This window comes from Passer montanus, unplaced genomic scaffold, assembly GCF_014805655.1.
Source record: "Passer montanus isolate IOZ18808 unplaced genomic scaffold, ASM1480565v1 scaffold66, whole genome shotgun sequence".
NCBI lineage: Eukaryota > Metazoa > Chordata > Aves > Passeriformes > Passeridae > Passer > Passer montanus.
This window is the reverse complement of record NW_024371704.1, coordinates 4,361,911-4,388,738: the sequence shown is the minus strand read 5'-3', so window position 1 is coordinate 4,388,738 and position 26,828 is coordinate 4,361,911. Positions and strand designations below refer to the sequence as shown.

Below are 26,828 nucleotides of genomic sequence, written 5' to 3'. Positions count from 1 at the left end.
CCTCCAGATTCAAAGAAGTGAAAACCTCTGAATGTTTCCCCAGCCTTTCCAAGAGCTGCTTGCCACGAATCCTTGTTAATTTTTGTACAGGCCTAATTCTGGCACCAGCATTTGAATAGTCTGTTAATGCCACAAAGAGCCAACAGAAAAAAAAATCTTAAATAAATTCAGTGACTCCTATAAATTCATACGTTGAAATAATATAAAGAAATATAGGAAACCATTAGTTTTGACACTTCACTGTGACATTCTGTCTTCTCCACAAGTTACACATCATGTAGAATGTTTTGTGGAATTCAAATTTTTAGAGCTCAGCATAGTCAAATTCCTTCTTTAAATGATCTAAAGCCAAAAAGAATCTCTAGCAGGCAATACAGGTTTTTCCATTGTATAAATTCCAACATACAGCTGGAATGTGAAGACTGATATATTTGGAAATATTCTGTATGAATATAAATCATAATAATTTTAGAGTTGGATTTCTAATCCTTTTTCTTTAACAAGCAGATACCTACTCTGTCAGAGAATGAGAACAACAGAGTGCCAAACTTGTTTCCTTTCAACATATGTAAATAAAGCCATTTATAGTAGTCTGTATTTTTTTATGATACAAGTAAATTTGAGAAATTAGGTCTTTTTGGTATGTACAATGAAAAATGCATTTAAAAAATCTGAGTATTACTGTAGGTGAACAAAATTTAAAGTGAAGACATATGAACTTAGTATGAATTCCTCAAAACCATTAGCTGGTCAGGTATTTTCTATTATGTTCAACAGAATTGAAAAGGGAGCCATCAGAACCAATGCAACTCTGCAAACAGGGCAATATTGAACCTCAAGGGCAGCTTTCAGAAGAAATGTGCATATATTAATTGATTCCTACTAATGTATACAACAAAACAAAAGATAAAGTGATCAATATTTGGGCCTAGAAAGTAATATAAAAAAATCCAGTAGAACTGTACATTAAAAAAAATTGTGAAAATTTATTTGGTATTGGACAACAAAATTCCTGTTACCTAGAAAGAGAAGCAAAGGCATACTAATATGACAATCCATCTTCACATCTGAAATAGATGAATCATAATTAAACCTCTTTTATTTCTTGAGGCCGATTTAATTAGACTTATTTGCACACTGTAATGGTTTGGCCCTGGCTAGATGCCAGGCACCCACCAAAGCCACTCTTCTTTTAGGTTCTTGAGGCCAATTTAATTACAGACTTATTTGCACACTGTAATGGTTTGGCCCTGGCTAGATGCCAGGCACCCACCAAAGCCACTCTTACCAATCCCTTGCACAAAGTGGACAGAGGAGAGAAAATCCAATGAAAGGTTCCTGAATTGAGGTAAGGAGAGATAACTGACTGAATATTGTCACAGGCAGAAGAGACTCACTCACCTTGGGGATTTAGACTGAATTGATTACTGACAAAACCAGAGCAGGATAATGACAAGTGAAATAAATCTCAGAAACCCCTTCCCCCCACCCTTCCCTCTTTCCTAGCTCTACTTCCTCCCCACAGTGACACACGGAGACTGGAATGGGTCAGAACCACGTGTGGTTCCTGAGACAGGAATGGGTCAGTCCATCACGTGTGGTTCCTGAGACAGCAATGGGTCAGGTCACCATGTGTGGTTTCTGCCACTGCTCAAGGACTAAAGTCCTTCCCCTGCTCCAGCACAGGGTCCCTCTCACAGGAAGCTGCCTTGCATGAACTTCTCCAACTTGAGTCCTTCTCAAGAACAACAGTTCTCCACAAACTGCTCCAACGTGGCTCACCCTTCCACAGGGTGCAGTCCTTCGGGCACAGCCTGCCTCCAGCCTGAGTCCCCCAGAGGCCCACAGGTACTTCCAGGATACCTGCTGCTGCAGGGGCTCTTCTCTCACAGCTCCTGCCAGGAGCTGCTGCAGCACAGCTTTCCCATGGGTTCACAGCCTCGTTCAGGCATCCTCCACAGGCTGCAGGTGGATATCTGCACTCCAGGGGTTGCAAGGGGACAGTTACTTGACCATGGGTATTGGGTTTGAGTGGCCAGGTTTTGATATTGGGGGGTCTACAGAGGTGAGAAGCTGTCAGAAACTTCCCTAATGTCCAGCAGTGCCAATGCCAGCAGCACCAGGACAGAGCCACTGCTGACCAAGGCTGGGCCAGTCAGAAATTATGGTGATAACAGATTTGAGAAGGAAAAGAAGTTATTGTGCAGGTGGCCAGAGAAGAGCAGGGTGCGAACACGTGAGAGGAACAACTCTGCAGACATCAAGGTCAGTGCTGAAGGAGGGGAAGGAGTGCTCCAGGCATAGGAGTGAGATTCCCACCTGTGATGATGATGCTCATGGATGTTGGGTGTGGCTGAGCTGGAGTTCATTCCCCATAGCAGCCTTCCCAGTGCTGTGCTTTGTACTGGGAGCTGGAAAGGTGCTGATGACACACCAGTATTTTGGCTACTCCTGGGCAGGGTTGGCACAGCATCAGTGCCGACTCCCAGCATTCCCTGCAAACAGGTGGGCAAGATCCTAGCAAGCACAACTAAGCCAGCTGACCCAAATTAACCAAAGGCATATTCCATACCATGTGACATCAGCTCAGATATAAAAGCTAAGGAAAGGAGCAGGAAGTGGGGGTATTTGTTATTTACAAGGTTTGCCTTTTGGAGCAACCACTACAAGTGTTGAAGCCCTGCTTCCAGGAAGCAGCCACACATTGCTTGCTGATAAGAAGCAGAGAACAAACCTATTTGTTTCCTCTTTGTGCACATGAAAACATTTGCTTTTGCCTTAGCAAAATCTCAATCCAGGAGTTGTTTTCCATCTTATTTTCTCTCCCCTGTCCAGCTGGAAAAGGGGAGTGATACAGCAGCTTGATGGGCACCTGGCATCCAGCCAAGGTCAACCCACCACACACACACACACACCCCTACCTCAAGCTTAATTTGCACTTGCTTACTTGAATTCAATAGGAACATTTTGTTCATGAAGCAAATGCTCAATTTGGACCGATGCATTGCTGGTACCATCCTGGTTACCTTCCATATCCTTCTAGAAACAGCACCAGACACCTGACAATCCCAACACCACAGACATATTTCACAGTAATATTTCCTGAGTAAATATTCCCAGAAGCCCAGCTGCATAGGATACTTCCCAACTCTTGAGTGTACTACAGGGCAGACAACCAAGCACCACTCACCTCACAATTCAAATACAGGCATTTTATCTTTAGATCTTGGTACCGGCCCTTAACCAAGCTCTAAGGTAAAAAGTTATAAAGCTTTTTTAGGATGATTTATAATCAAACTGCCAAAGCCAAAATGCTGGAACTTATTTCACCAGGGAAACAGCCTCAAAGCCACAGAAATACATTCTGTTTACTGTATGAAGCACATTAAGAGATGCATCCATTTTTCTGTTAGCCAAAGTTGAAATGATCACTTTGACAAGATGAATGTTAAAATTAAAGAATATTCTGATGGCCTTTCCTTCCTCTATACATATCTTAGTTACAATTCATGCATTCATGTCTTTTGGTAAATTTAACTCTAAGATGAGTCATAAATAGTGTTTATATTGCATTATAGACCAAATTTTGCAATCTGCTGTCTCATGCTCATAACCCTCCCCCCCAACTTTTAAAGCCTGTTTAACTCCTCTGCAAACCTAGACAAAAGCAGCTCAGGCTGGCAAAATGTAGGCACATAAACCTCAAATGATCTCTCATTATTTTAAACATAAAATAAAAAGCAACGGTGCCGAGCTTTCCTGCTCAAACTCTTTCCAAGGCATAATTTGTCTAATCTTGCACACTTTTTCATCATGGGCCAAACTCTCATTTAGAAATAGGCAGAGATTAAATTCTGGAGCACAGCTGGCCCAACAGCACAGAGAAGAGAAGATGTTCACACCAAACTCTCACTTAGAAATAGGCAGAGATTCAAGGCTGTATTCTGGAGCACAGCTGGCCCAACAGCACAGAGAAGATGTTCACTGACAAAGAAGCCAAAACAAGACACTGGGATCAGGAGTAGCTGCAGCTCCAAATGCTACCAGAACCAGTCCTGTTCTGCTGGACGTGCACCCTTCATAGCCCATGCCAGTCTTCAACATCCAGGGGCCATGACAAAGCAGGTCTACACAAAGCAGATGGGCAACACCTTAAGACAGTGGGGACCATGAAGTGCAGTGGCCACACTTGTACACTTCCCCTTCCCTCAGTGTTGTATGGAATTGCACACGGATGGGCACACAGGGAGGGCAGTAATGCTATAGAGCTCTGCTGATGAATCCAGCAGAGCTCATCTGCTGGTGTCGAGGGACCAATGGATGAAACATTTCACACTGTACAAAGAAGTAACAACAGATAGCTAGAAAAGTTCACATATAAAATACTGTACAGATGGTCATGTTGATTAGGAACAAGGCTAGGAATGGCTTTAACTAGGCTACCATTGCATTAGCAACAAGTACAAAAAAGTTAAATCATGTGCCTACATTTCTCACTGTGCATTCCCAAAGGTGTGTCCAAAAATGACAGGCTAAGTAAAATGTGGGCCTTCCTCATGCTGCCAGTACAAGTAGGAACTGGAAAAGTTTAATAGTAGCATTTCCCTGTTTTCAATTCACATGGACTATCAGTTGCCCAGCTGAAGTTTGGTACCTCAATCTGTGTGCTAAAAAATGAAATTTTTCTTGATACTAGAAAACAACATTTCCCTTGTAAACCCAACACTGCAGAATTACAGAAGCAGGCAAGAGATCAACAACCAGCAGGGAGAGCAACAGCACAAAGCACATTGTGTTTTAATTTATAGGAATAAGCGGCCTCTCCTCTCTTTTCTTCCAGATATTGGTTTTGCTATCTCTTTTCATGAGAGGTGGTCTATCCCTTTTTTTAGCAGAAGGGATACCAGACTCATGACTTCCTGGCAGAGATTTTTTCCTTAGACCTTCCTCATGATGTTGTTCTAGGACTGACCCGTTCCCTCCTTCCATAATGTGTCTCACAGCCTGGTCCTCTGGAGTGCAAACAGTGGTCCCGCTTTCACTGCTACTCAGATCCAGATCTTCCAAGTAAAGAATCTTAGAATGTGGCATGCTTTTAATGAAAGTTTTCTCTCTCTCCAGTTTCCTGTTAGGATGATGCTCATTCATGTCCACACCAGAGTCCAGACTTGTATCATTACTCTCAGTTTTTTTGCCCTTTTTCAGATCTATGAAAGAATGCCTCACTTGAGCAATTGGCTTCCCATCCAAGGACACAAACCATGCTCGAGGATGCGGAGATGGTTTTCCTTTAGAGAGCTCCAGCAGTGTTTGCTCTGAAATCCCTTGAAGTTCGGATGAAAACGGAGTCATAACAACTGCTTCGTTCAGTGTCCCAGGAACAGAGACAGATTCCAGTAAGCTGTTGGTGTACCGGCTCCAGTTGGGTGTTTGGGAGGGCAAGCCCTCTTCACCATCCAGGGCACTGTTCTCATCTCTGCAGGCAGAAGGCTGGGGATGAGAGTGCACTGGCATTTTGGGGAGTGTTTGCATGTAACTGTCCCGACTCATGGGTTCCATCATGGGGCCGTACACCAGCTGCCCTTTCCTTGGCAAAGTTGCTGATTTAGCAGGATGCAGTTGTTCTGGGGAGTGGAAAAGGTCTGTGGTTTGAAGAATAGCAATGGGCTGATTGTAAATATGCATTAGATGTTCTGGGATATGGGAAAGCCCATACATCTCCTCTTTCAGTGAAAGGTACCTGTTTTGGTCTGGAATGTCCCTAGGAGCCTGGGAAATAGTACTGTTACTGTGCTTTGGCTGCTGTAAAAGCCTCACTCCAGCACTAGGCTCCACTGAATGGGCTGAATTTCCTGCCTGACCAGTCTGACAGGATGACTGATAAGAAGCATCCTCTGAGTAGATTTTAAAATTGTCTTGTGATTTTCCATCTTCTGTGTCTATGGACAGCCTCCTTTGAGGGCTGTATGAAGAAATCTTCGGTGTATATAACTGGGACTTATCCTCCAGCTTCAAAGACCCTTTGACAGCACTGATGTGATTTATGTGAGTTGTTGACGTTGTCTGGTCTTTTTTTATGACCTCCAGCTTGGTTGAGTTTTTTTCCTTCTTCTGTGTCCGACGACATTTATCCCTATGCAAAAGAGAAGCAAGGTGACTGCAGAGCATATTAGGAAATACTGGACTGACCAAAGCTGAAGGTTAGACTTTGGTTGAGAAGTTGTACTGCAATTTGACATCACAAACTTAAAATAAAGTTCTGTAACAACTATAATTTAAAAAAAATATTAGGCTACACATTACAGTTGAGCTAAGAAAACAAGTCTTAACCTCAAAAGACTATTTTATCAATCTCAAATTTCACTCATAATGAGCTCACTGGAACTTTTGCTTACCTGCAGTAACAAAGAAGAACAGCAAAAAATCCAATGATAATGACAACAGTTCCTCCCAGTATGGCCGTAAGGAACACGGTGTGATAGGCTGTTATGTCCTTGGAAACAGCACTAATAATGGATTCTAGATTATCAAACAAAACCAGACAAGCATTAGTTCTTAAAACCAAATGATTCCACTTGATGTGCAGAGCTAATAAACTGAACAGTACTTTTCCAGCGATTTTGTGTTCCAATGGCATGATGTTCAGCCTTCCCTCTTCACCTTGCTGTTTCAGCAGGATAGGTGAAAATAAGAGGTTCATCTTGAATACTAAAGGCTTACCATGACATCTACTTCATTCCAAACAAATTATATTTGTATTAGTTGTCCAAACTAACTTAGAAAAGTGGTCTACATTCTCTACTTAGCACTCTGTTAGAGAGTGCTATCTGTTTCTGCAATCAGCCGCACTGTTTGTCTGATAGATCCCTTCATATGAATTTACAAAACATGCAAGAAAATCGCTGTAAGGACTCAAACAAAAGTTAGCCAAGTGGTGAAGCTGCATGTCACTTCTCCCTTCCTGCTGTTAAATGAAGCAATCAAACTGACAGCCTTATGGGGCATTCAGCAGCTGCTTGGGCAGTTGTTGCCATACCTCTGGTTCCAGGCAGTGGAGCTGCTATCCAGTAGCCCAAGTGCTGAGCAGTGTATGTCCATACTAACTGGCCATCCACTTCCTTCACCATTCCTAGCCCACGGTTTACCCAAGCACCTGGGGGGAAAAAAGGACAAAACATTGCACATGCCATGCAGGATTCTTCTATACCTCAAACCACCAGAAACTGGGCCACTATCAAAGATATACAGGGTCACAGGAAAAACTGAAACTTCTGACAGCCACTGTTTATTACACAGCTTTAGCTAAACAGGCAAACTTCCTCTCCTGACATCCATCTGTAGCCATTTACTTTGAAACAAAGCATCAACATTACTCATCAGAAGTAAACTTAATATGATTAATTTTCTATTAATAACTGTCACAGATATGCACATAAATAAAGCCTATTATACAACCTTCAGCATGCATGAAGGCAAAGACTGAAAAATGAGGGGAGCAGGTAACATTTTCTATTAATAACTGTCTTTCACAGATATGCACATAAATAAAACCTATTATACAACCTTCAGCATGCATGAAGGCAAAGACTGAAAAATGAGGGAGCAGGTAACTGATGCATATGAACACAAGTTTAACATCAGCTAGCAGAACTTAGTGGGAAAACATTTTAATCGTATTAAGCCACAATAGGATAAACAATGTTTGTCTTGGATGCTTCTCTCCTCCTCCCTGCCCCGAGGCTGTAACAGTTCAGTTAGCCCAAGGAAGTGCTATTGTTAGGACACAGATTCCACACCATCTGTTTGGCAGGGCAAAGGAAAGGTATTATGGTATGCCAGCTTCTACAATCCATTAGAAGAGAGAGAACTATACTTAATTCACTTAAATATGTTTATTGTGGGCCATTTTTGAAATTCTAAGGACAGAAAAAGCCTCATGTAACCAACCTTCTATATTCAACTTGCTAATACTGAAAAGTAGACAGAACCACCAGGTTGTTTTTTTTAAAATACCAATAATCAAAGTATGTAAACAGTATAACTCATGTAAGCTGAAGCTTATAGAAATTTCAATTTGATTTTCTTCCAGGACCCTTCTTTCAGCAAAGGAAAAGTAAATATGTCCCAGCCAGGAGGTAAAGATGAGGATGGACACCTGCCACAGATAATAAAGACACCTGCAGAGAAAATAAAGCATCTCCCTTCTCCTGGTGCTTGTGATGGCTGGCAGAGGGGAAAGGCAGCAGCAACCACCTAGAGCCCTGAACGTGCTTTCTCAGCCACCTGAGAAATCTTGTCCAGAGTCAGAAGTAATACCAGCAAACCTTGTATAAAAGGCAAAAAAACCTTCTAGATCTCCAGAAGTTCTATCTTGACTGAACAAATCCATAAGAAGCTGTACAATGTTTGCAATCCTTTTCAGTAAATTACATCTTCCCCCAATATACTACATAGAAAATACTTGCTATTAAGGAAAAATAGTAAAATGTGATTCATGAGTAAGCCCATTTTCTCTATGGTTTACTGCCATTCAAGCAGAAGGATATAATTTCCAATTTAATGTTGAATGCAAGCTTTCTATTAAAATCCACAAAGTACTTTTAGCACTAATGCAGCAAAGCATTTCGTAAGAAGGAAGCCACACTCGATACAGATGAACAATGTGCATTTACAGCAGCTGAGTACAATTACCAAAGCTCATTTTCCAGGAAGTCCCAGTACTACACTTGGAGTAAGCCCCAGGAGCACTGCACAGGCAGACCTGTGAAAGCAGATTCTGTCTTTTTCCTGCTGCATGTGGGTCAGCCCACAGCACACACAGAGCTGTTCCCTTGCCACTGTCAATGCTGACACGGGAGCTCTGATTACCATCATAACACATTACCCAAGGGCTTCAGAGTTAAAAATTGTGTCAGTGTCTTGCTGGGGACATCCCACATGCAGCATCTTGGAGGCCAGAGCTCATTACTGAGTGCAGCAGGAGCTCTGCATTCAGCTCAGATGGGAGCCTGCTGCTCCTTATGGATGCTCTGCAATGCCTGCTGCAGAGCTGAGGTGTTCAGCTGCCCTCAGTCACCAGAACCTTGACTAAAAAACACCTTGCTATTACTCAGTTACCTTGGGAAAAAGTAATTTTGCATGTATCAGATAAAAGGTAAAAAAATAAAAGGAATATACTTAAGAATAAACATCCAGAAAGCAAATACAGTTGCAAATTTTTACTGTTAGAGGGAAAGAAATGGGAGAAAAAGTACAAGTTAATTTATGCCCCAAAAGTTGCTGTCCTTTTTCACCATCCTTCTGTCCCTCTCCTCAGCAAGCAGCAGTGAACGGTACACCTCAGAGAGCATCCATTACAAACAGCTTGCCTTTATGGAATCTCTGTAAAGCCCATCCCACTGGAGAAGAAGAAACAACTGGTTTTACTGGGGTTTGGATCAGCAGACCATGCTCCTGCCTCCTGTTTTACTCCCAAGGCCAGCAAGCCTTGTAGGGATGCTGAGTAGGACCTCAAACCCCACATAAACACCTTATACTGGTTTGTATTCTAACCTGATCCTGTGCTGCTCCAGTTCTGTCAACTCCTTGTTTAACAACAGTGTTGATTTAGCTTTGTTTAGGAAGGTAAAAAATCTCAGCACAGGAGCTTGCAAAAGTGGCTGTGGCAATAAGAAATTTAAACCCTGGGTGATATTTTACCACCTCAGACTAAAACCCTCTAAAATGCCATCTCTTTCCACCAATTACCCCTCTAAAGTCTTCTAGGTGTATAGACAGACTGAATCTTCTATGCAAAAACTTATTTCCTATTTACTTTTTCCCCCACAAGACAGCCTAGCCAAATTTTATTAGCACGTCCTTAATTCAAATCCATGTTCTTCAGTTTTTTTTTTCCTTAAGGTGATCAGTTTCTTTCTTGACCATGTAAACAGCACTTTGTTAGAGCTGGTGTCCCTCTCCTGTACTTCCAAACACAGAAAAGCTTTTTGCCTTGATAAGGAGCAAGATGTGACTTCACTCACTTGCATATTTCAAGCCTGTATATTCAATGTATATTCATATTTCAGGTGTGATGGTGACTGTGAGGTGCAATGCAGGACAATCAGGACACTAATGCACCCACACCTAATACAGGTCAGTTAAATGGGTTACATGGACATTGAACAAAAGCTTTTTGCCTTGATAAGGAGCAAGATGTGACTTCACTCACTTGCATATTTCAAGCCTGTATATTCAATGTATATTCATATTTCAGGTGTGATGGTGACTGTGAGGTGCAATGCAGGACAATCAGGACACTAATGCACCCACACCTAATACAGGTCAGCTAAATGGGTTACATGGACATAGCTCATTACTCACTCCTGACTAAAATTAGATGTGAAGGGATGACAAAAGGTTCAGAATGCCTAATTCCCAGCCTGCTCTTTGAATACTGGAAGAACTATGTTGTTCCCTTGGATAACTCTCATTTCCCCTTCATTTCACTTTCTGAATTGTTTTTGTTAACTGAAGCAATATCTATTCCAGTTCTAGCATCAAAAGATCTTTAGAGCTACACTCTAGGAAACAAAGCATCCAAACCTTCAGTTCTGGTTTGCTTTCTTATAAGAAGGAATTCACAAAATTACTAGGCTTGAAATTTAACATCACCTAAAATATATGTTCTGTGAACACTCAGCCTCCCATGAAAATAAAAATCCAGTACACTAAATGCAGGGAAAAGGTATGCTAATGAATTTTACCTAAGCTTTTTTAACTATTGAAAGCAGGGAAATACCTTTGAACAATTCAAGATAGTCCATTAAAATAAATCACCGCCTATTGACCATCACCTCATAGAATAATGCCATCACTGGTCCATGACCCACATTGTCACGTGCCCAAACCTACAGGCATGTGCTAGAAGGAATAAATAACAAATAACCCACTTACCAATTTTCATATCAAATGTCCAGGCAGGTACAGCATCTCCTGATTTTACAGTAGTTGTGGGAAGAGGAAGTGTAACCTGAATGGGACCCTTTATGTTCAGTTCTTTCCCAGCCAAAAGAACATTTACACATATGGCAGCAATAGGAGTTAATTCCATGCTTTTGAAACCTGAAGGCAAGAAATATCTTGTAATTCACCTTTCACAGTTTATTTAAAAAGAAATAAATTATGATTTAAGCTACTAAAGACAAGTCCTCATCCACATCTGGCTACACAGTCAGCTGTTACCAACTTGGTCAAATAAAAATCAACATTATTTTTCTTCTGAGCTTTTAACAACATATGATTAAAACAAAACCGAGTCATTTCTATACCAATGCTATAGGAGAAGCACATTTGCAACATCTGGGTTCTGTGCTGACCATAGAACTAACCATGAGGCAAAACTTGGTTTGGGGTGGGGAAGGAAGGATTTTTCCCCTCAGATCATCAGATTACAAAGCCCCTAACTGGTGTGAAATACAGATCATACAAGAATTTTGGTATAATCACAATGTGTATAACACTGAATTAAACTGAAAGCATATGGAACTTCTCCTGTAAGGATTAATTTCCTAATCTGGCAGCCAGAATTAACTGAATAGTTAATCATGAGGCTTGTCAAAGCACTCAGAGGAAATGTTGCGTTTACAAGGCAGCCTGAAAGTTTCTTTCCTTTGTTTTCCTTTCAGCAGTTTGCAAATGCTCCAGAATGCCCAGTATGACAAGATGGTGAGAGAAGCTGAAACAGAATTACTAAGTAGCAGAATAATGTTAAATCTGTGCAGGCTGTTAGAAGCTGGTTGTGAGAGAACTCCTGGCACATCAGATATCAATTAGCTTCCACCTGCCCTAAAAGGAAGCCTATTCCTTTAGGGGTATATGAATAATTTAAAACACATGCCAGACAGATTGAAGGGAAAACTCAAAGAGGATAAACACTGCTTATTCTCCTTTGCTTCTTTCTTTCTGCCTTCCATTTAAAGAGGTGAAACACAGATTAGAAAGATTTTAAAATATCTTTGTCAAAATATCAGTATATATGCTGCCTTTAATAGAATGAAAATTAAAGAATAGGGTATAATGACTTTAAATAAGCCATGTAGTGCCCTCTCCCTGCACCACAATGAATTTAAGAGCCTCATGGCTTCAGATCCACTGGGAATAGAAAGAAAAGAACAAAAGAAAGATGGAACTGCACACAGTACAATCTACCAGAGATTACGGTACCTATGCAAATTTAAAAACTATCTGATAGAATGACAGATACTAACAAAACCCAATGGTATAAGAGCAGAGTTACGACTCATGAAACCATTTAGTGCTTCTCCAGTGAAACAGATGCACAGAAAACATTATTCCAGCCATGCTCTGTACACACAGGGACCACTTGGTCCCAAATTCGCTCAGCCTGACTGTGAGCCCAGCAGGGGCTTCCGTGCAATCTTTGTGCTGGGGGTAACCCCCAGAACCAATCACCCCAGTGAAAATGCAGGAACTCCACAGCTGAAGTTAACTGCTGCTGTTTCACTGATTTCTTTAACTGTTCTTTAGTACAGTTTAGCTATAATTGCATTTTTGAAGTGTTTGCTAAACCAGTTCCACAGTCTCATGAAATCCTGAGCATAAATACATATACATAAATGTAAGAAGCAGATTCTGAAGTTGTATTTCAGTGCAGCAAGATATCTTCTCATGCTGCATGGCCCAAAATAGAGTATCACTGATTACACACCTGATGTGTTCATAGGTCACTCCTGTGAGCTAGGAGCAACAAAGCTTTCTGATTTAATACAATGGAAGCAGGTTCAGGCCCTCTTAAATTAAGCACATGTTTTTCTGAAACACTGTGCACTCATATGTATTAAACTCTTATAATCTTTCTTTATAAGAATTCCTAAGCATCATATCCGCATACCTGATTTATTTAGAATAATTCCTGTTGTATAGAGAAAGCTGTCCACTTTCAAAAATTGCTCTGGCACTGTCAGATAGGCTGTAACATTTGCAATGTGATTTGTTGGAAGCTTCATTAAAGATTTTGGAAACTGAACACTCGGTTGAGATTTGGCATCTGTAAAAGAGTAATATTTTGTCTTAGCCACAGTAAAACAGACAAAGTGTTTTTTTATTACCCTTCAGAAATCCACTTAGCATAACAACCTGTTTACACCCATCTTCTCCATGATTTGTGGACTTCCAGTCTAGCACTTGTCACAGCCCCTTGCACAGCTACATAATTAACAGAAAATCTGGCTTTGACAGGTATTATATGAGAATAAGATGATGCTTAATTTTTTTAACGTGTGGGTGCAGATGGCTATCACAAAGTGTTTAGTTACAGTCTGCATGCACAGAACTTACCAGACAGTTTCCCAGTAATTAAGACAGTATCTTCAAACAGCCATATATTAGCTTGACTTTGTGGGAATAATGAGAGCGTCACGGACGAGTAGACTGTGGAAAATGATAATATCTGTTATTACACTGTGCAACCAAAAAAAAATCCCCCCAGGTCTCCAAATCTAAAGATCTTTTGATCTTTTGAGAGTAGTTAATAAACCAGAGAGCATATGAAGACTAAATAAATTACTCCTATTATCCAGAACAGATATTTTAGTGTTCAGGCAGAAAGACTTCTGTTGAATGTTTGCTACTGTTTTATACATATGGATAAACGAGTGACTGGAAAGTCACTAAAGAGTGACTTAAAAGTCTCCCTTTTTAAAAAAATCATGTGCCTTTTTAGGATCATGCAGTAGTAAAACAAGAAAACCTGTGAGGAAACACAGCTGAAGCAGAGCTGTAACAGGTTATATCTGCTTAGAGAACAAAAAGCATTGGCATTCCAAGAATTACTCAGGTCAACAGGATTTTTGTCAGGACACATTAGGAGCTCTTTGCCAACTCTAGGCAAAAAAAAATAAATATAAGAATTCACTGTGTGTCACAACATAACCCACTTAGATTTTAAAAGGGCTGTTTTCTGCTTTAGAGTAATCAGGATTTTGACAAGTTTAACAGACCATTCACCCTTACACCTGCATTGACAGGCACCATCTCCCTTGACTGACCTCACTGAGTTGTGTTCAGCTGACAGCAACCACCCAGACAGCTTAGGAGAAAAATTTAATTACTGCCAGAGAGAGTTTAATAATAGGACCGTAAGACGCTTACGCACTTGGCATTCTCGCAGTCTTCCAAGGCAAAGGTGTCAGCAGGTAGCCATCCTTGTATGAGACAATAGTTAGGCTTAATCCCAGTTTGTAGGGGACTTTGACCAGCACTGCTCCATTGTTGCCAGTAAGAGTAGAATTTGTCAGGCTGTAGTTAACAAACACCTCTACCACCGCTTGTCGCAGGTACTGATGGCTGATGATGTCATTCACTTGAACTTTTAGGGTGAAAACAGATCCTGTTGACAAAAAGAAAAACAGGAGGTCATGATGATGCATCACAGCTAAGGACCACAGTTTTGTAAAGAAGTCCTGGAGCTCAGGTCTTTGCTGTTCATGCACTGCACAGTGGATCCCTATCCCTGGCCAAAGGCAGGGGTAACCGTGCAGTTATATACCCCAGAGAAGGGGAAACCAAAAAACCTTAAGAAGAGGTACAAAGGTGTCAAAAAGTTTATCAAACTTAGCAAATAAAACAGCTAACCAGTTAAAAAAACAAACAAACAAACAAAATATAAACCAAATTACAAAGCAATTTTCCCCTTTTTATCAAACTTAGAAAATAAAACAGCTAACCAGTTAAAACAAACAAAAAAAAAATATAAACCAAATTACAAAGCAATTTTCCCCTTTTTGTTTAAGCTTGAAGAATGCATCTGTGACAACGTGAGATTTACTGTGCTCTGCAATATCACACTGATAATACAGATGGTCTTCTTATCCAGCCCTTGGCTTGGGACACACATTTCAAGGTGCACCTTGAGTTTGTAAAGGCAGGGAACCTGATGTCTACAGACAGTGGGACAACACACTTCTATTTACACGTGAGACATTATTATAAATGCATCCAGACATTATTTTAAGCTACCATCTCCCACCAGACTTGCACTGGGCTACTTTTCACCTTCTTACATTGCAACTTCTAAATAGCATTTCTCTACTCTAATTAGAGGATCTGATAGTTCATACCATACTCAGTGTGTTGCAGAGATCATAACTGCAGTGGCTAAAAAGTATGTTGAAAATAATCAATTCATTTGAACAACAGTCTCGAGGTGCTCTGAATCACAATTTCTCTCTCACCCTGATGGCAAATAAACTATTAGGGAGTCTTTTCACACTATGTGAAAAGGGACAGATTTCCACATTATTTCCAGAATAATTTGATTTTAGAAATTAAAATACCTAAAATATTACTTTTAAAAATAGTTTCAATAACAGAATTTCCAGTATTTTGAATACAGATCTACTACTATTCAATATCACTGCACTACTTTGAATCCTAATACTTTCAAATCCATTCATCATGAATATGTATTTCTATTTAGGTCAAATGTCAAGTTAAGTTACTTGACATGTATCTACCCAAAATCATACTTCAATTTCACTGTGTCATCCCCACTATAATTGAGATTGACATTGCACCAAGAGATTACTGCCACTGGCCTTGACTGAAATGAATAGGTCTTGAGGAGCCCAGTGCAATCCATCAAAAAAACCCAGTATGTGGTGAAAATGCCCTCCAAGCTGGGAATAAGTATTTATTTAGATCTATTGTATGCATGGAGCATATTATATATTCATGCAAAAAAAAAAATGATCAGCACATAACAAAAGCTACACTGGCCTCATTTATGTTTACCACATACACAGCAAAAACTTACCAGCTGTGCCAGATTGATTCTCTGCAATGTTATACAAAAATCTACATCTCCTGGAGCAAACTGATACATATTTTCAGAAAAAATTAAAAAAAACCTAGTGGCACTGAAATGCATTTGACAGAATTAATCAAAAAATGCACAAAAATCTTGGAACCATGTAATCTGTTTTTTTCTTTTCCTTGTGTAAGATATTTCGAGAATAAAACTGCTTTAAATTGCTGTGCTAGAGGGATTTTAAATCATGTGATAATGGGGGAAAAATAATTATGTCATGTCAGCAAATTACAGGCTCCAAACAGCTCCTCCAGGCATTGATCCAGTCACACAGATACCAGCATCATTCCAGGGGCTGCCAAAACTTGAAAAACAGGTCAATGCCCCTGGCCAGTGACTAGTTATAAGGCTACAGAGAGGAGGAAACAGGCTGTGTACAATATTATTATCCAGTAATCATTTGGAAGTCAGGAGTCTATCATGAAGTGGTGTTTAAAAGTAAGAAATACAGTGGTACAAAATTCAAGCTTATGCCAGTAAGAGGGAGCACCAGAAATGCCTGTTATAAACTGGTATTTTAACAGCTGGAGCCAAGTTAGGAGAAAAAGAGCCTAGTTTTAACAGCTGAAATCAGTCATGAAAAATTTAAACCTAAAATGTACTCAGAAAGACACATTCTTTCAATCATTTCATACTTTTAATGAGTATTTCCCATTTCCTGCTGACAAAAAAGCCTAACAAGAAAACACAGGAGAGGGGGCAAAAGCCACAGCCCTCCTGCAGCTGTTGGTAAATTCAGAGGATGTTCTGTGCCAAACTATTTCTTCCTCTCACCTCCTTCAGTTACAGCCATATTAAACCTCAATTCCTTAGAACCTTGAGGTTAAAAAAAAATCTGTAAAACTGTAGAAAGCTGTGCTGTTTTCACTCTCTCATGGTGAACTGAAGAATATGATTGCCTGTTTTTAGCCATGCTAACTGTAGAAAGCTGTGCTGTTTGCTGTTTTCACTCTCTCATGGTGAACTGAAGAATATGATCGCCTGTTTTTAGCCATGCTGAACTTTGATTAGTTCTTTCTCCCGTGGGTACAGAAATTGCCACAGCATTTCCCCAAAGTGATGCTGTGCCTGGAGGGGCGTTGAGCAGACACAGACATCAGGCTGGAAATGAGAATTGAAATGCTGGGGGTTGCTGGGACAGAGCTCTCCAGTGGCAGCTCTGGAAGAGTCCCCAGCTATGTGACTGTCACACACAGGAGTGCTCACTTCATGTCCCTGAACATCCAGGCACAGATTAAAGGAGACCCAGCCCCTGCTCTTGGTGCCTTTGACCTTGTCTTCTGTGCCAACACAAGAATCTCCCTGACAAGAGGGGGTTGTGTCCTGCCTGCACTTGGATTTGCTAATATCAACTAGAACATACTCTGCCAACAAGTCACTTTAAACTCCCACACAATGGTTTGGGAGAGACTTTTTTTAAAGGATTACTCTTTGCACCCCTGAAGAGTAACAGCACAGGAGACACAAGGACATCTCATCATGCCTCTACCCAAATGCTTGTGAAATGATAGCATGTGAAAAATCCATGTGAAAAAAAAGCCAGAATCCAACAGTAACATTTTTTCACTCACAGAGTCACCCTCACCACAGTTTTTCAGACCAGTTGTTGCAGCCCAGTTAAAAGCAGGACATTCCCAGGGCCCCAAAGCTCAGACTTTGTATGCAGCTCTGGTCCTACAGCACTGATCATTGCTTTCCAACCCTGACATCCCCTGTCCAGCTCCCTCCTCACAAGCCTCACATCCATTTAATGTGCAAATTTATCACAAATTTAATGGCAGTGAGTTATCAACAATGTCAAAGTAACATCCAAGACACCTAATTTGCCAAGGAAATACTGCCTTTTTTTTTCTTTTTATAAAAACCTTAATTTACAAACCTTTAAGGACAATTTTAAGTCTCAACTATGATGGAAACTACAGTAGGATATTTTAATCACATATAAATATAGAAAAGGAAACTCAAGCCCTTTCCTTGCATTTTGGACTCAACTCCTTTATATATCCTTTCAGTATACATAAAATATACTGAAAAACCAGTCAGATAAAAAAATAATGAACACTTGGTTAGCTTTTTAGCAAAACCAAAGCTGAAAACTTAAACAATGGACGAACCTTGTGCTTTTTTTCTGGTCACTGACACGTGCCAAACACAAGTGGGTCAGCTGTATCTCAGTATTAAACAGGTTTGACAGAACTCCTACAATTAGAAGAAAGAACTCAGTCCTTGCTAATTTGATTTGTGCTGCCTCAGAGGAAGGGATTCCTCTCTTGGCAGGTCCACTGGAAATGCCAGCTCCTGCAGCATTAAAATGCTTCTGATAAAGGTTCATACAAATGCAGCAGTTATTCAGACAAAGAGAAACAAGGTCTGCTACCACATTTAGCTACTTCAGAAATGTCCTAGTCAGTAAATTCAGATTTTACTGAATTTACACCTGCTTTCTTTGAGAAGAAATATCTAATACCTGGAATTTGGCTCCATATCACTGTCCTAACTCAGAAATCCTATCACAGAATTAAGCCAAAGAACTGCTTGGAATTGCAAACTGGTTACAAATGTAAAAAAAAAAAAAAAATCTCAATTACGGTCCATGTAATTTGTTCTTAATTCTGCAGACAAGCATGTCATCTGGTTACCATTTATGTGAGATTTAATTAACATGGTCAAGGCCAGAGCCCTCACAGGCACCAATATGTTCCACACTACACATATCATTAACTGAGGTATGGTGGTGAAAACCCACACACATAGGACACTGCTCAGGAGGAATTCCTACACATTCTGCCAGCCTTAAACCCTTTTCTTTATTAATCACCAAGTTCCTACAGCCAAAGAGGTTCTGCAGCTGGAAGGAGGCAGTTACTCTTCTCAAACTCACAGACAGCCACCCAGTTAGCAATTCCCTTATGGGATGAACAATCAAACAATAGCTACAAATAACTAACAATCAAATAGCAACTACAATCAAATTATTCCTCAGTTTCTTCCTTCAGAGAGGACTCCTCTCACCCTTGCCCAGAGGTGTTTAAGCCAACGTTTTCTGCCATGTTTAAACCCATGGCAGAAAAGGCACACACTGATATGAGCTCTGTGGCTCCCTCCTAACCAGGCAGAGAGGGAAAACCCAGGCTATGCCATTTCCTTGGTCTTGGATGACTGAACAACTCTTTTCCCATCTTTTACATTCACAGAACACCATATTTTTTTAGCTTAGCACAATTAGGGACATGAAAGGTGCGCTGATCTGTAAAGGAAAAATGTGTAATAAGAACAAGGGGTTTTACTGCACATCCAGTATTGCAATGGGTATTGCCAAGGGGGGTGGAAATCAATGGAAAACATAATCTAGACAGCCAACACACATCTGGCTCCAGTAGAAAAAGGTCATGCCAAAGCCATCCTCCTGCCCACAAGCACCAATAGCTGCTTCTTAAAATTCCCTTACAAGCACTAAAATTTCCTTACAACTACTAAACTTTTCCCTTAAAACGACCAAAAGTAATAGCAGTGACAAACAACAAAGGATGGAAAAAAGACGGACAGAAAAAAAAAAAGATGGTGGGAGAAAAATGGGGGGGAAGATTGCGGGAAAAAGAAGATGGGGAAAAAGAAGAAGAAGATGGGGAACAAGAAGAAGATGGGGAAAAAGAAGAAGAAGAAGAAGATGGGGGAAAAGAAGAAGATGGGGAAAAAGAAGAAGAAGATGGGGGGAAAAAAAGAAGATGCAGAAAAAAAAGAAGAAGATGGGGAAGAAAAGATGGAAAAAGTAGAAGCCACCTTGAGTTCATTAACAATCCAAGTACTTGAGGGGTGCTGTGGCAGCACCTGAGGGCTGGGGGTGACAGTGCAGTGCCAAGCCCCCTCCCCATGGGCACCATCCAGCTGTGGGTGCCTCTGTTCTGGAGTGAGGCACAAAGCAGTGGCACAGGACTGAGCTTGCTGCCTTGCACAGTGCATTAAAATGACATAATAGGTGACCCCTAAACTCCCCTGACTGTTTTATGGGTGCATTGTGAGAGTTATTGCCAGGCTGGGGTGAGCTCTCTGGCTGGTTTTCAATTATGCTTCTCATAGCTATCAAATAACCTGCAAATCTAATTAATAACCACTGCAGCCAAATGGAGGCTTCATTTGTTAGCTATCAGTGTTCTTTTATCCTCTCATACTCCCTGCAGTAATTTATAGACCCTAGTACAAATGGGCATGTACATGTATAAAGATCCTTCTAACTCTGCACAAATCATTCCCTCTACTCCAAATTGGTATCAGGATATCTCATTTAGAAACTAATTATGTGATTCTTCAGAAGGATGTTTTATGTGCTACTCCTCTGATTTAAAACAGAAGCAAAAAATAAATAGCAGAACATTATTTTTGCTCCCTAAAATGGAACAGGAACACTGCTAAAATAAAAAAAAATACACTGCAAGTGTTTTGGCCTGTGCAATTTTTACTTTGTCTTTATTAATTAGTTGTAAGTACAATCCACCTATTTCATTTTCAACAACTTATGACTGAACTGAGGAGAAGCTCACACTGTTCACAAAAGGTCTGAGAAAATTCAGCAAATACCCAACCAGCTGTAAAAATCAGGAAGAGAGAAACTTAGATTTAGATAAGAACAACACATGCCTAGGACAAGAAATGCAATCATTCCACCTGGCTGCAAAAAGAAAATACTTGCACGTTGACAGCTACTGACAGTCTCACTCTTGCACTTAGCAGGAGCTTAAGTTTGCACCACCCCTCTCCAGACAGAATCACAGAGTTCAAACTTTCCAGCCAGGGACTCAACACGAACCCCAAAGTGATGGGTGAAGAACAGGAGTACATAAGGACAGGCACAGACTGCAGCATTTGCTAAAATTGCCTTATTTAGGTTGATCTTTAGGCAAAGAGGCAGCATTATGGCTCTAATTTTAAAGCAAGTAGAGGCTGCACTTTGAAATGCCCTTTGGAGAAAAGATATTGATGTTTTACTGCTTTTAAACAATACAGAAACCATAAAAGAGATTTTTAAACAAACTGAAGCAGAGGTGATCAGCATTTGCTGCATTTGAATATGAACAGCCAATCCACATTATCCACACAGAACTGTTCTGTAGCTCTGCACTCCCTTAAAATATTTTAATGCAAAATCAAACTTTAGGATGTGTATTTAAGAGAAGCTTTGGCAAACATCTTTGCAGTGACACAGAGCACATTACTGATTTCCAAGGACAAAGCAGCAAAACAGGGTCTGGAAAGTAGGACACCACAGTATTCCCACTGCCCTATTTCTGGTCAACCAATTTCCACAGAAGGCATCTACAAAATCTCAATTACGAGGGAGCAAAAGGTAGATCCTGGGGGAACAGGCAGTCCCTTTTACACAGAGAAAGGCTCTTACAGTAATTTTTGCTGTAGTTTAACCCAATCTTGGCAGATCTAGGTGCTTCCACCAATCTTCTGCTTCACAGTCAAGAAAAAGTATAACAGACTAGAAATTAAAAAAAAAATTAGCACACTGTTGCCTAAGCTTTGTCACACTTCAGGCTACTCAAGTGAGCTTTTGCTAGGGAAAAAAAGCCCAATTATATTCTAATTCTGAGAGTTTTTCAAGCAAATTCTTTTATATTTGCTTCAAATAATGCTTTATTTCAGATACAGAGAAACACTTCCATATTTCACCTTATCTCTCTGATATCACAGCTATTCTGTGACAGACACATGCAGCCCACAGTGCCAGAACTGTCAGGCATCTGAACATGGGCTAGGAGGAAATGGAAATTATTTACTAGAAGCTCATTCATGTCAATACATGCATCATTTCAGGAGGCCCTTCCTCCCACCTTATTGGGAAGATTAAAAACAGAGCATGAAAACACCTTTCACACTCTATTCTGACTGCTCAGTGCCACATCAAGGAGGGGCTGCATCTCTTGGAACACCTGGATGCTTTTGCTCTTAAGAGCTGAACAAAATGCAGGAAGAGATGTAAATCCAACAGTCTGCTGTCATCTCAAACAAAAATACTCCTGCTTTCTGCTCCTTTACTGTGCTCTGAAAAATCCCTTTCCCACCACTTCCTATTTCCCCTTGCCTTTCACAGTGTCCTCCTTCCTTTGCAGAGCTCTGCTCAGTCTCCTTCCTCCACAATTCAATCCATCCTGGAGCTGTCTCTGTGATGAGGAGTCCAGTTATTAGTTGCATTTATTTGATTCACAATTATGAAAAAAGACTTTTCCAAAGATGAGGCTTTCTGCAAGCTTCACACTAAAAAGAGTGGTGAATTTATTACATGAAATTAAATGCCTTGAATCAAACCCGTCAGGGCGAGCACTTTAAAGGGACACTCCTAATCTAGCAGACTGAAAAACTGCCAGGGGTTTGCCTCTGGGAAATTAGCATGATCCACAGAAAACTTCAAGGTTCTAAGTAAATTAGTAGGTCGAAGACTAGTTATTTATTTACTTCAGAACAGACCCCAAATGCAGCTTCATATGGTAATAAAACTGTATCAGACAGCATGAAGAAGCTGACTGGCAAGTGTTGTATATTTCACAGGAAAGAACAAAGCCTTTTTCCCTTCTTAAAGGGATTTTCATTGGAAACAAAAGTAAATAAACAAAGAAAAAAACCGAACACACCAGTGAAATAGAATGTTTATATGAGTCATACCTTGTCCATTTTTTCCCAGCCAAAGTATTCACAGACATGGCACCACTTTTACATGGAATTAACACTGCATTTTACTGATGTTTTCACAAAAAAAAAAGTTATTAGTTGCATTTATTTACTGACAACAATTTTGTTTCACTTCAGCAGAATCTTTTTTTTCGCTTTAACATAATTGTTTTCCTTATCTATTCAGGGGTTTATATTTTGTATGGAGTTGTGTGCATAAGTAAATATAAATCTTAAGCAAACAACAAGAGGAAAGGAGATTTGTTTTTTGAAGAGAGAGGTAAAGAAAACTGCAAAACATTCTTACTAGAAATCCTGTCATTGAATACTTGTTGAAAAATATTAATTTATGCCTCATTAGTACTTAGGCACTGAAGGAATTTCTAAAATAGTCAATAGACATTAGGTCAGTGTAAACCAATAAACTGCTCTCCCTTACAACTTTTGCTATCAGTTCCTCCAAATTCAGAAGTAACTGAAAGGCAAGATGAAATTTAATCAGGACTAAATATGGCCAATATTCACCTCTGGCAAACCTGAGCTGCCACACTTTGATGTGATATTTGCCCAGTATAATGATGTCTGCAGTTCCCAACAGACATTAAATTCCAATCCATCTCATTCCATGACACACTTGTGCAGGTACTGATTGCAGCACTACCTTGAGTTCACATTAAAAAAAAAAAAGACATAAAAACATTTAAAAAAATGCAAACTTTTAATACTTGCAATTATTTTAATGTATTTGGATTACTTTATAATCTGGATGGCCTCAGTATTCAAAATCTGTATGATTGCATAGGCGTATATAGCTTTTTCAATTTGAAGATCTGCTGTATATATGAGAGGACTGATCTGATGACTTATTTGAACAAATAAACAAAAATGGCCATTTTCTACAACCAGATGTGTTCTGCCATTAGAAGTGTTACCCTTCCACCCAAGGCCTCAGACCAGATGCATAAACAAACTGCATAAGCACAATAATCATTCCACAAACGTTGACAGGAACCAAATATTGAAGAAATTAAGGTCCTGCAAAATCAATGAAATAAACCAGATGATCATAGGCAGTATCCCTGATGATTCCTGCTGCATAATCAATGAACACCTTCCTGGAAGGATCCTGCTTGTAAGAAGTGCAGCAGAATGGCATCAGGCTAATCCATAAAGCTGCTAACCACTGACTCTCCTACCCAGTGGGAACACACCCCCAAGCACTTTGAAGTGCTCCTGGTAAGAAATAGAAAATAGAAGGAAAATTCCCCTTGATATATTTTTATGGGCTACCTAAGCAAGAGCCATGAAATTCAGGCAGGAAAGCAGCCATGAAGGTTAGATGGGATTTTTTTTTCCCCCCCTGTACTCCTTTAACACTGCATGGCATTTATGTCATTTAAAAAATTCAGTGGAATAATTTTAAGTGCACAGCATGTACTGCTGCAAGGTACTCATTTGGTGAGGAGTTGCAAGATGTTTTTTCCACCATTTGTGCCTTCTTCACAAATTAAAATCAGCCTGTGTCATCACCCGAGACAGAACATGGGAATTCACAGGACACACTAAACCTATGAGAATTAAAATTGCCATAGCAACTCTGCATTTTGATTTGCTGCTATTTTGTTGAATCAGCCAGCCTGGCTCTCGGAGCTGTGGTTACTATGGAAGACTGAAGCAGAAATTCACCTTCCTGGGGCAAGGGAGACAGACAGCAGACAAGATGAAATGCTGCAGGCTGCAGAGCTTCACTTATTTAGGAGTCTTTTATTTTAAATGTCATCTTCTGTAATTTGATATAAGTGAGATAAATTATTAATATTACAAGAATAAAATCTTAAATAAAATTTACCTTTCAAATTAAGATCAATTTGCAAGTGAAAGAGATTAAAATGAGCAAGCATATAGTAGCAAGAGCTCCCAAAACCTACAAAATAAAACAGCTTTGCCCAGGCATTTCAGAGGCCATTATAAGGTTATTTTTTTCATTTCAGTTTACTGACTGGCTAATATTAAACCCATAATGCTGCTCTTCCATTTTTTTTTTTTAATCACTACCAGTATCATTTTACCTTGCATCAGAGCTGAGGGAATGAAAATATTAATGGCTAGTATTAAACCCATAATGCTGCTCTTCCATTATTTTTTTTAATCACTACCAGTATCATTTTACCTTGCATCAGAGCTGAGGGAATGAAAATATTAAAAATTCAGTTTGTTACAGAATATTGGGGAAAACAGTACAAAGGGGAATATTTAAAAATCTTCTTAATACTCTATTTTAAATATGAGGTTTATATATAAACCCCACAATACATTATACATCTTCAAGAAAAATGGGCAAGTGACTATTAGAGGGTAAGCCAACAATGTGGATTTCCCACTGATGAACTTTACAATTAAACCTTCAGCATTTACACAGCAAAAATAAATCAGCCAGCAGCAGCATCTTGACAAAATGTGACCATTTCTTGTAGAGAATTTCGAATGACTTGTCAAACCTACCCTCTAACAATAATACACTTGGACAGAAAGAATATTCCAGTATCTGTGCAACATGAATCTTTTTTTTTTTTTTTCAATCCTAATGGGTCAGGTACAGGATTTGTCTTGCAGAATTCCTAGTGGTGGCTGTGAGTGGAATTGGCAGAAAAAAAAACTCTGCAATTTTAAACATACCCTCAATCTGACAGAAGGAGGGGGAAAAAATCACAGGAAAACAAAGCAGCACCTGTTCAAACATGACATTTAATGCTGTGAAACCCTAAGACAGATAGGCATCCACAGATGCTGTGGCATAATACAGCCCACAAACCAGAAATTCAAACATCAGTACACATTACTCACTAATTGCAAAGGACAACTCCTGTTGCATTCAGAGATATTTTTCAATAACAGCCTGGTCACTACCCTTGTCTGAGAATACTTTTCTTCCCCTAAAGCTGTAAAACCTCATATTACTCCTTCAAGAAAGATATTTGTAATGCTGCTGCAATGTCTGTCTTTCACCTGCAGGAAAAGACCCTCTAATCCCTTGGAAAAAAGGCATTGTATAAAGGCATATATGGAGAAAATAGAATTTAAAGTTTGCAGGACAACATTCCCTAAGGGTAGCTCTGCACACGTGCAATGGGAATTTTTTTATTGCAAGATTTAGGAAATCCATACTGCAGCAACAAAGCAAGACCACCCAACAAGCCACAGTCTCTTTCATATAGAAATGTTCATTAAACTTGAGTTTCATAAAGTGAATGAACAAAAATCACAAAACAACAAACAAACAGCAGTGGGTATTAGAAAAATGATTGCAGATTCCAACTAAATTTAAATAAATATTGTTGCTCAGAGTTTAAAAAGGTTCAAAACAAGAGAAATTTCTGTCACATCAGGTCACAAGCCAGAGCAAAACAAAGATCACAGCTGCTGTGGGCCCAGGATGCCGTGCAGGTGAGTGCCAGTGCTGGGTTCATTAATGACCCAGGCACTGCTGCTCGGAGTCCTTACAGCAAGTGCTCCAGCAGCCACCTGAAGGCCCCAGCCGTGTTGCCTCCTGCACAAACACAAGCCCTCCCTTCCCAGCAGGTGCCCCAAGTCCTGCAGGGAGTAATGGGGAAATGATTTAGCACCATGGAAACCTTTCTAGGAGGGTGGAAATGGTTTTGTTGGCACCAAGGCTAAGAACAGGGCAGTGAACAATTTCTTCTCCCCCCAAATACTCAAGATTCATTCAGCACCTCTGAGATTGTGCCAGCTGGACTGGGGGGAAACAAATCCACTCAAGTATTTCTGGAGCAATCTGTCCCATGGAACACTGAAGAGTCCAGCAGACAGCCTTGTCGAGGGACAGGTTTTCTCTACTGTGCTTAAGGAAAAACACCCAACAAAAACAAGAGGGGGAGAAGGAAGCTGACTACTAATTAAGAGGCAAACAGCCATGGCAGATTCTTTTGCCCAACACTGCACCCAAACTATGCAGGGTCTCACAAATGTTTCAGTGGGTCTCATGCTGAATTTAATTAGAGGATTTTCTCAACCTCAGTGGTCTGTAATCCAAAGAAACTCTCCACTGCAGCTCAGTGAGAGCAAGTTTTGTCCTTTGCTTCCAGAAACAATGGAATAAGCTTCTGTGATATTTATCACATGCCATAATTCATGTTATTAACAGTTTTTATTGTTCTAAACACCCAGTCTACCAAAATCCTGCATTTACCCAACATAAATCTACTCATTTCTCCTGTTCAGTCACTTAATGAAATGCTTCAAAACAGAGGAAAAATATTTTCCACAATTACAT

General features: G+C 40.0%; 1 protein-coding gene across 2 annotated transcripts in view; it reads right to left on the bottom strand.

Annotated features, from left to right (window-relative positions):
• Positions 1 to 4,665: 4,665 nt before the first annotated feature.
• Positions 4,666 to 26,828, bottom strand: part of FAM171B (family with sequence similarity 171 member B) — a 31,750-nt gene continuing 9,587 nt past the window's right edge. For both annotated transcript variants that reach the window (XM_039728755.1, XM_039728756.1), the window contains exons 2-8: positions 14,156 to 14,389; positions 13,339 to 13,431; positions 12,893 to 13,048; positions 10,936 to 11,103; positions 7,037 to 7,153; positions 6,396 to 6,519; positions 4,666 to 6,133 (exon numbers count right to left, since the gene is read on the bottom strand). In XM_039728755.1, the coding sequence (XP_039584689.1) occupies positions 4,798 to 6,133; positions 6,396 to 6,519; positions 7,037 to 7,153; positions 10,936 to 11,103; positions 12,893 to 13,048; positions 13,339 to 13,431; positions 14,156 to 14,389 (2,228 nt within the window). In that variant the 3' untranslated portion in view covers positions 4,666 to 4,797. The remainder of the gene's footprint in view (positions 6,134 to 6,395; positions 6,520 to 7,036; positions 7,154 to 10,935; positions 11,104 to 12,892; positions 13,049 to 13,338; positions 13,432 to 14,155; positions 14,390 to 26,828) is intronic.